The 11,134-nt window shown below is 33.6% G+C and overlaps 1 protein-coding gene across 5 annotated transcripts; it reads right to left on the reverse strand.

Moving 5' to 3' along the window:
• Positions 1-7,251: 7,251 nt before the first annotated feature.
• LOC133822972 (ureide permease 1-like) lies at positions 7,252-10,599 on the reverse strand. Of its 5 annotated transcripts, none has more exons than XM_062255476.1 (9): positions 10,355-10,599; positions 10,095-10,152; positions 9,587-9,889; positions 9,265-9,403; positions 8,991-9,153; positions 8,516-8,547; positions 8,329-8,423; positions 7,867-8,241; positions 7,252-7,730 (listed from the first exon to the last, which is right to left on the reverse strand). In XM_062255476.1, the coding sequence occupies exons 2-9, from the start codon at positions 10,095-10,097 to the stop codon at positions 7,578-7,580; spliced, it is 1,263 nt and encodes a 420-aa protein (XP_062111460.1). In that variant the 5' UTR covers positions 10,098-10,152; positions 10,355-10,599; the 3' UTR covers positions 7,252-7,577. The 5 variants fall into 5 exon arrangements, with proteins under 5 accessions (XP_062111460.1, XP_062111461.1, XP_062111462.1 ...); XM_062255477.1 differs by having other exon boundaries at positions 10,087-10,152; XM_062255478.1 differs by lacking the exon at positions 10,095-10,152 and adding an exon at positions 10,222-10,270.
• Between the last annotated feature and the right edge of the window lie 535 nt (positions 10,600-11,134).

Consider the following 11,134-nt stretch of genomic DNA (forward strand, 5'->3'; position numbering starts at 1 on the left):
TCTTGATTACATCTTACATTTATCTCACCTATCTCACTTTATCATTTCATCAAAAAAATACAATATCAAAATCTCAAACCTCTTTCCATTTACAATTTTATTTATTTCTTGTTACTAACTTTTTGTGTTATTTTCCACTAATTTTTTGATTTAGGTTACCTCCTTGTGGATTGACCGCCCGATTATACTACAACCACCGCTTAGTGGTTGTCACATTTTGGGCGTTAAACAACATGTAAGGCATTTTGCTAAAAATTCTGCTATGTCTTTCTTCATTCCCGGCCACCAGTACATAGCCTTAACATCGTTATACATCTTGGTCGATCTTGGGTGAAGTGAATACGGAGTAATGTGCGCTTCCTTCATAATACTTTCTCTTAATTCACCACTATCGGGCCCACATACTCAGTTCCTATATCGTAGCATGCCTTCTTTTGTCAAGGAGAAATCAGCATTCTCTGAACTTTTTAATGCTACCTTCATCTTAAGAAGAAACTTGTCCTCTCGTTCTTTCTCCTTTATTTCCTCCATTAGAGTTGACTTGATTATGAGGTCAGCTAGCTGTCCAGTTATTAGCTCAATTCTGGACCTCTTAATATCATCTTGCAAGTGTTGAGCTATCCCTTTAAGTGTTGACAAGCTTCCGTAACTCCGCCTACTAAGTGTGTCTGCCATAACGTTAGCCTTTCATGGATGATATAAGATCTCACAAACATAGTCCTTTACTAATTCTAGCCATCTTCGTTGCCTCATATTGAGCTCCTTCTGCGTAAAGAAGTACTTTAGACTTTTGTGATCCTTATACATTTCGCACTTTTCTCTGTATAGATAGTGCCTCCAAATCTTTAGAGCGAACACCACCGCCGCCAATTCTAAGTCATGAGTCGGATACCGCTGCTCGTACTCCTTTAGCTGTCTCGAGGCATATGCGACCACTCTTTCATCTTGCATCAAAACGCATCCAAGTCTCTGCTTCGACGCGTTGCAATACACTACAAACTTGCCCTTATCATTTGGGACGCATAGAACTGGAGCTGATATAAGCTTGTCCTTTAACGTTTGGAAGCTTTCTCCGCACTTCTCCATCCATTCAAATTTCTGTTGCTTCCGCGTCAAATTTTTTAAGGGTATAGCTATTCTGGATAACCTTTCAACACAACGTCTATAATATCCTGCCAATCCCAGAAAACTTCTCACCTCTGTGGCACTCTTGGCTTTGGGCCAGTCCTTCACTGCTTCGATCTTGGCTAGATCTACTTCCACGCCATTTTTAGACACAATGTGTCCTAGAAATGCCACCTTCTCTAGCCAGAATTTGCATTTCTTAAACTTAGCGTATAACTGATGACTTTTAGTCGTCCCAATGTCAGTCGCAGGTGCTCTTCATGCTCGGCTTTCATCCTTTAGTAGATTAATATGTCGTCTATAAACACCACCATGAACTTATCCAGGTAGTCCTTAAATACTCGGTTCATAAGATCCATGAATGCTGCTGATGCATTTGTTAAGCCAAAAGACATCACCAGAAACTCATAATGTCCATATCTAGTCTGAAAAGCCATCTTCGGGATATCTTCTTCTCGTACTCTTAGTTGATGATACCACGACCGCAAATCTATCTTCAAGAATACCGTAGATCCTTGTAGTTGATCAAAAAGATCGTCTATCGAGGTAAAGGGTATTTGTTTTTTATCGTCACTTTATTCAGTTCTCGATAGTCGATGCACATCCTCACACTCCCGTCCTTCTTTTTGACAAACAACACTGGTGCTCCCCAAGGCGAATAGCTCGGTCGGATGAAACCCTTGTCTAAAATCTCTTGCAGTTGTATCTTTAACTCATTAAGGCGCCATTCTATAGGGAGCTTTTGAAATTGGTGCCGTTTCAGGTGCCAATTCTATTTCAAACTCGATTTCCCTATTCAGAGGTAATCTCGGTAGATCTTTTGGAAACACCTTGGGAAATTCGCATACGATAGGTACATCCTTTGGTTCGAGTTGCGTCTCTCGTGTTTTGTCCACCACACTGGCTAGAAATGCTTGGAAAACTCTATTGATTAACTATTGAGCTTTGAGAGTTGAGACTATTGGTATGCGAGTTCGAGAAACTTCTCCTTTGAAAGTGAACTGCTTTCTGCCTTCTGGTTGAAAGTTGACTATCTTACCCTTACAATCTATTGTTTCCCCATGTTTTGCTAACCAATCCATGCCTAAAATTACATCATAATCCTTAAGGTCTAACTCGATCACATTTACTGGTAACTCTCTTCCTTCGATTCTAACTACAACACTACACACCCCTCTCACTAGATAGCATTCTTCCCCCCTAAAAGAGAAAAGATGAAAAAGAAAACTAAGACAAACAAAACAAGTAGAAGATACAACTTAGCCTATTGTACTACTGTCTATTAGGTCCATCTATCTATAAAAACTACCCTATTACAATTAATTCCAACTCGGGTAAATGGGCCTTAACAATTGAATCTTCCATGGAGGAGGGTTGGGTTTAGTATATCGTACGCACTACTAAGGCCCCTTAACTTCCACTTGGACCCAAAAGATAGGAATTTGAACCCTTGCTTTATTAATTATTATTCATTTAATTAGATCCAATCTAATAATGCAAAGCAAATGTACCTTCACAAATGGGCTAACCCATAAGAGAGGAATTTAAACTTTAAACTTTCAGTTTAATCCAAAATTTTCTAACACTTACTAAACAATGAAATAATAAAAAAAGAAAATAACATGTTAAAAGAAATAACAACTAATGAAAATATTCTAAAACAACATATAATAAAATTTAATGATGTGTTCTTATATGCGTCTAATCCTCCACATCGGATCCATCATCAAACTCAGGGTTTGGTATTTTTCTATAGCTTTAACCTTTGTCCATTGGACTAATTTATGAAAATAACACAAGAAAGCATTACAACCATATTTCAAAAACAATGTATATACTTACTTGGTAATGAGTAGGTCCTTTGTAGCTGTCGTGTGTATTTCGTGGGAACATTCAGGACCAATATAGCCGTGGGCTCTAATACCACCTATAACGCCCTACTTTTTCATAGATTACCGAGAACACAATGTTGGGTCGTAATCGTAAATATTGCTCTTTTATTGAATAAAAACTTGGAAATAAATACATGGATCCATGGTTTTATAAAAATAAAATACTTGTCTTTAACATAAAAATGAGCAACATTTAAATAAAACTTTAAAATAACTTTCTTAAAAAATATATATAAATAAATAAATAATTTGGCCCGCTTCATCTTGCTCGACTATATGGTCCCCAACGAATACATCACAAAGCTCTTAGGTCTCACTCGTCACCAGCCTTTCTATCCTTAATTTCCTAAAATAACAACATCATAAGGAGTGAGCTAACAAGCCCGGTAAGGAAAATACAAACAAGGGTTAGTCATATAATCAAACATAACATAAATTCACAAGAGTCATACAAACACAAACCTCTATATCATATCATAACTTAAGTCATAATTCTAAATCATAATCTAAGTCATAAATCATACTCTAAGTCATAAGTCATAGGTCATAAATCATAGATCATAATCATAACTATAGGTCATCTATCATAATCATAACTATAATGACAAGTCAGATATAATAAAAAGATAAGTGTTTATACAGGGGTAGAGAATAAGCCCCGGACAAAAGTCTGTCATACACCGGACATAGGTCCGTCATACACCGAACATATGTCCGTCATAAAGTTTTGGCAACTGAGCCTACCGGACATAGTTCGTCATACATCATTGGACACCTTAGGTCCAGACACACTTACCCCTTTATTGTACCTGAAATGTTAGATCATACAAACATAAACCATATCATAACTAGATCCTAATACTAAACTACCTAATTTTTCTTACCAAAAACCGGAATATTAGAGACAAGAGCGAGATTGGAACTCCTAAAACCAAACATAAAGAATGGTGAGTTTCTAAAGAAAAGAGATGAAAAGAAAACTAAACCATCAAAGAAGAAACTTACCGAGAAGAACCTTAAATTAAAGAACTCAAACACCTTGGATGAACTAGAACCGTTCTACACCTCGATATCGAAATCACACTATATCTCAATACCCAAGTGTTTATAAAGCTTAAGATGATAAAGCTTTTATCCCAAAACCCTAGTGTTTCTCTCAAGAATAATCTAAACAGCTTGGAGGCTCTGAAGTGTGCTTGAAGAATGAATAAAATGGCTGAGCACTAGGTCCTATTTATAGAGTTTGAGGTGTGAAACTATCCTATTAAAAAAAAATACTTAAATCCTTAAATAAACATGATTATGACAAGTGTCATGCTCTTAATGGTTCTGGAAGGTTCTAGAGTTTCTAGATCTTTCTTTTATTTAAACTTAAATCATTAAATAAACATGATTATGACAAGTGTCATGCTCTTAGTGGTTCTGGAAGGTTCTAGAGTTTCTAGATCTTTCTTTTATTTAAAAATATTTAATTTCATTCTAACTATAATCTAAATTTAAATTTAAATAAAATAGAATCCTAACTTCTATAGAAAATATCTCTAAATTATCTTATTAATATTTTTATTAAATAATTGAGGAATAATCTAACATAAAAAAATATCTCAACCTCTAACTTCCTAAATCTCGTAACTCTAAACTCACCTATAGTAAAATCAACATAACTAGAGCTGTAAGATTCTGATTTAGACCATCTTTATATCGTTAGAAAGATAATTCAATTATCTACAACTTTCTAGAAATACTATTTTTCGAAATTCATAATATAACTAGGTCAAAAATAGGTAAGAAGTTATAGTACCCTAAAGTTACGAAAAATCTATTTAATTATCTAAATAACAAACTAATCCACAAATATCTTGACTAACCATAAAATAAGAAACTCTAATTCCCTAGGCTGATTTCGAATTTACTAAGCCCAAAATCTTATTGGGCTTTATGTAGGCTCGATCCATAACACTTTTTAATAATATCATAATTAATTTATTCTTATGCAATCACCCCATTTTCTACAAACAAAGCAACTAATATCATAAACCTATACTATACTATAATAATCATAACTATTAAAAAAAATTAAACCTTATGTTATAATTAATATTTCTAAACTATAGGTTAAACTTATAAAATCCATAATTATTGCTATGAGTATCCAACTAAGTCCCGGCTTGAACCAATATCCGCTAAAACTAACATACTATAAGTTATTACTACCTACTACTACTACTACTACTACTACTACTACTACTATCTAACTAAGTAAAATTCTGAGACGCTACAGTCTTTTAAAGATCATACAATAAATTTAAATATAATTTGAGCAAGAGGAGAGACCATACAAAAACATATTCTCAGAGGAGAAGTGATGCAACACTATTATTACAATAATAAACCCAAAAGCAAACAAAAAACACTAATCACACACACACACAAAAAACATGATGATATTTATCGGTGTTTTTTAATTGTACTAACATATTGTTGGGGATTAGAACCTGCATAACACAGTCAAAATAGTGCACAAATAACAGCAACAAAGAAGAACAAGTAATAGATAATTAAACAAACACAAAGTAATCAAAAGCAAAACACAAAAGAAAGAACACCAAGAGTACTTGGTTCGGATACAACCACTGTAGTTGATCCTACATCCAAAGCTAGGTAGCAATGCCTAAGTCATATCCACTATATCTGAAAAAAGATTGCACCCTCTAAGCTATCAAGATTACAACAACACTCATCCAACTTCTCTTGAAACACTCTCTCACTTGAGTACTACAATACAGTTCTTGCTCTCAGCTAAAAACTTTCAGAAATTGAATTACACTAGGTTGATCGGGCCTAAAACTATATATAGGGTTGAGATACAAGAACTAAAGGGTCAAACAGAAACTAACAGTAACTAACAACAATATGTTATTATGTTATGAACTACTGGTGTCCACACAGATGCGACGGGAGAAAACGTAGTTGCAACTAAAAAACTGCAAACTATTGTGAGTTGTCATCATGAGTAATCTTTTTGATTGGTTGAGGAAAGAAGTCACAATCTTCACACAAGCAACGTGCAATATGCACGTTTGCTTAGTTTTATTTATAAAATTTATTAATTATTTTGATTAAATTTATATTAATGTCATATAAATTTTGAAATAAATGTCATATTTTAATTAAATAATTTATTTATTTTTGTTTAAGTTTATGTTTGTTCTAGTTTTTGAATTTGGAAGTGACAACAAGAGATTATATATTATATATTTAATGTAATATTAAATATTATACGTGGATTTTAAATTTAAGTTTCTTGCTAGATTTTAAAAAAATTGTTGCTAATTCACAGTAAATTATATTATATGTTTAATATGATATTATTCTAATAAGTGAGATTAAGTTTAATTGAATTTTATTTAAGTTATAAAACTTATGATTTTATTATTTTTAAATAATTATCATTGTAAAATATCTCAAAAATATCATATTTTAATTTGTTTAATTATTTATTATTTTAAAATAATTATCATTGTAAAATATCTTTAAAATATCATATTTTAATTTGTTTAATTATTTTTAAATAATTATGATTGTAAAATATCTCAAAAATATTCTATTTTAATTTTTTAATTATTTATTTTATTTTATTTAAGTTTAAGTGTTTACACACTACTGTTAAATATAAGAATATTTCGTTAAAGTTAACATTAAAAAAATAAAAAAAAATGTTAAAACCAAGAATTTCCGTTATCTATACACTTATATAAGAGATATATGAGAAAAATAATCCATATTTTACTATTCACTAATTTTGACATTTTGATGGGATTTTTTACACCATATATAATAATAATAAAAATAACTATATTCGCATATACACCCATATATCAAGCGTCAACTCGACAAGAAAATAACTTGTAAATTATTGTTATGGGATTTTCTTTGTTCTACTGTTTTCAATTTGCTTGTTAATCGTTAGTTTCTCACTTGTCATTTTCTCATGTTGTTTCGATTCGTGTCTTTTTTTTTTTTTTTTATTTCTCCCCTATTAATGTCGATTTTATTTCCCGTGCTATTGTCGTTTTGGTTCATATCTGCTTTTTTCTGTTTTAATATCTTTGTTTTCTTAGTTAGTGTCGTTTTTCTTCACTTACTATCAAAATCAGGCCCGACTAATGGAGCTTCCGATCATGCCAATTTAAACCCCCCCTCACCCTGAAAAAACTCAAAAATAGAAGAACAATTGAACCAACTTAAGAATCAGATATATTTCTTTTTGTACAGAGCTGCTTGCCAAAGCATAGGCAAAAACTCCAAAATAATAATAATAGCAATACATTTGAAACAAATTTAGAATGTATGTACAACAAATATTCATATAATTTACCTTATCTTTTTCATTTCATTGAAAAAGAAACCTCTTGTGACCAAATACCAATAGGGTATTGGACCTACCAAAGCTTATGAAGCCATCTTGACAACATTATTATCAAGCCACCGGCCAACTTATTGCTTTACACAAAACACTACCCAAAAACAAAGGCAACGGGTTGTGTATGCAGCTGACTCCTACTTTCGATGCCCTGATGATGCCATAAGAACAGCAACAGCCACAATAAACATAGACAACATACTGACTAGCAATATATATGTTCTTCTTGACGATTTTCTGTATTCTCCAAACAAAAGAATTCCCCAGAAAGTGCTTACTAGTGGAAGTGCCTGCCAATCACCACCCCAAAAAAGTCCATATTAGTATGTGATGCACATTTTGGTTCAGTTGAAATTTTGCACAAACAAGCTTATCCCACAAAAAAGATGTTTGGAATCAAGACAAAAAAAATATATTTGAACCAACCTGAACAGCATCTGCTGCAGCATACCCTGCAGCTTGGCCTCCCATGAATTGGAGACCATTGCCAAACCCGCAGAGCAGACCGGCCATTAAGGCCCAGCCTCTGCCATTCCAGTCATTAATATAAGCCTTGAATGATGATTTGGGTAAGTCCAGCACAGGGTAGTAAAGGAATGTGATGTTGAGGATTATAGCAAGGACAAAACAAGATACTGAGAAGTAAAAGAATGCAGTGTAGACAACCAAGTGAGGAACCCCATCTTTCAATGTATGCCATTGATCATTTGTTGCCAAGTTGAATGCTGGTGAGAATAGAGAAAAGCAAACGCCAGCAAAGAAACATATGGACAGTCCAATGAGAGTGCTTTTCCCAAACACCTGTAGCAAGAGTTATAATTATTAATTGTGATAGAGAATCTGAGATGTTTGGTTTGAATGTCAGGTGATGAACGTCTAACTACTTACTTTGATTGCTCTTCTTTTCTCAAGCTGCACAAGAAACTCTGCAGTCCCAGCTTTAGCCTTCTCAGAAGAGACACCGCCATCTTCCATTTCCACATCTAACCCAACAGTCAATATCCAATGAGAACTATCACTTTATAAAAACAGCCATGGAGTAGAAAGATTAGAGCTCCAGATTTTGTTTTCTTACCCTTATTTGGCAAAGTGGAAATCTCTAACTCCCTGTCAATATTCAATTTTGAGGAAAACATCAGTCTCTAGATGTAGCAACATATGATACAAAGGAAGTAAAAAACAACCGTGCAGAAGAACACAAGGTTGAAACCAAGACTAGAAAAATAAATGAAAATAATAGCGGAACCATCGAAATTCGCATGGCCAAATAATGTTGTGTAGTATTTTTGCAACACAAGATTATCATTTTTCATCTAAATGTGAGAATTTTAATTGATTTTCCATACTGAAAATTATTGTCTTTTACAGTGCCATCTATAGTGGTACAGCTAGTTTTCTGCTCATTCTCATTATCCTTAAGTGCACCATCAAACAAAACAATTTAAGTAAAAATTGCATCACTCAACAAGCTCTATGATTTTCTTTTTAGAAATGAATAAAAACAAGATATAATTCTTAGATAACCTTAACATTTAATGAACGAAACATACCCTTCTTTAGATGAAAAACCTTCAAGCTTTTCTTTATTATCAGCTGCATTGGATGAGTGGACAGCAGAAGCAAGGCAAACTGCAACCAAGAAGCAGCCAACGCCAGGGAATAGGATCTCGGCTCTATTAATTCTATCATCTAAAAAGTAATTCAAGGTTGTTCCTGTCACCATTAAAGATCGCAACAGAAGCAAAAAATTCAGTATCTATAAGAGCAATACAGACAAACATCAACATTTAGAAATGGTCAGAGAGAGAGAACGAAAGAAAGGACCTATAACAACTGTTATGCTTGCAGTGATCACTTCTGTGACTGATAAGCCAACAAAAGCCCAAGCATACTGAGTTGAGAGATTTCCAAGGCTAAGTACCACCCCTCCTGCCATTGCAAACATCACAGAAGGCCAATTAACCTGCACCAATCACCCTAACATGAATCAAAACCAAATACATACAATACAATACAACTCCATTATGGCAAACAGATGAAATTTTCATTATGCTGTGTTCCTTATCACTGGTCTCTCCAAATTAGCAAATATATAATAGGCAGAAACTCAGAAAACAAATTTGTTCACAAGTGGTTAGAAGCTTGCCTGTGAGAGCTGGACTAGAAAGTTGGGCATCTCTGGTGTGCTCTTCCCAATTTCACCAAATGTCAAGGCAATAATTATGGCAGCCAAGAGATTGGTGATTGAATAATCAAGATAAGTGTGCTGTGGCAGCCTGCCTCTTCTCTCTAAAAGGGTCAAGATAGCTGGCCATGTCCCCAAGAAGAGGAGGGCTAGAAGCATGCAAGCTATGGCGCCTCCTTTGCTCTCTACCACATACATTTTTAGCCCCCTTAAGAAAATCCCCTCACTCGGTGAAGTGACGAAGAAAATACTATCAGATAAATCCTGCAAAGAAGGAAATCATGAGTATAGATTGAAGAAAATCCCTAATTTAAAAGCTTCTTTTTTGTGCTTTTCACACATCAAATAGAAGAAGAAGATAGATCCCACATAAGGTTGAAAGACAGCCATTAAAGAACAAAATAAATGGAAGAAAATATATACATATCATCAAAGATTTTTATTCAATACAAAGTACACACCATATTACCATGGCAGAGGAAATGATTTTCTCAAAATTACCAACTGGCCATCAAGAATTTGTTTCCCTATGAAATGAAGTATTGCGACACATGTTATAAAATGAAAATAAAAGATCAAAAGATAGAAAGAACAACCTACAAGTCACCCAATACTGGAGCCCAACTATAAGTGGTCAAACTAGTTCTGTCACATCACATTCAACAGCTCTTAGGTACGGTACTTTTAAAAAATACCATGAAACAGAAGAGATATTTGTGAGATACTCACTGGGTTTTCCAGAAAGTTTTGCTGTATACTTGGAGAACCACCACCGGCAGCAAGATCTTTGGTTCCTCAAATCTAATCTAATGGTTTTTTTTGGTTCCGGTTCAGAATATTTTTGTCCACTCTTAAAGTTCATCAAAAAAAATATATAACAAAGTCAATGGGATTTGCTTAACTGATGGAATCTTCAATCTTGAATTGGGATTCCCTCGGATCCAGCTAGTTTCGTGGGGGCATAGTTGTGTACTTTCTAATTAGATACTATTATTTATGTGAATAATTATCTTTTTTTCCTTCTTACGCCTTTTACGTCAATATCTCGTGAGAATTTGGTAGTGCAGGAACATGTGCATGCACTGTCACTGATTTTTAAAGGGAAATTTTACAAATAATTCTTAATAACGTCTAATATTACTAAAAAATCCAAACACTATTAATATTTTCAATTTGATGTTAAATATTCATCTCATACCCAAAATATCCCTCTCATTATATCAAAAATCCTAAAACATTCTCTTCCCTCTCTCTCTCTTTCATTCTCACGAAATCATTCCTAAAACATACAGAATTGTATGATTTTCTTGTCAAAATCGTTGTTAGTCATCTCTATTGTCTCTGTGAAGTCGTCAATATCAAAGGCAACATTTATTTTGAGGGTTTTTGGAGGAGAAAAACCATGGGTAATAAGATTGTATATTTTATGTATTGGGTATTATTTGTTTACATTTTTTTGGCTATTTTGAACAGATCTGAACCTATATTGGTATGTTTTTTGAGTTTTTT

The sequence above is a fragment of the Humulus lupulus genome, chromosome 3, assembly GCF_963169125.1.
Source record: "Humulus lupulus chromosome 3, drHumLupu1.1, whole genome shotgun sequence".
Taxonomy (NCBI): Eukaryota; Viridiplantae; Streptophyta; class Magnoliopsida; order Rosales; family Cannabaceae; genus Humulus; species Humulus lupulus.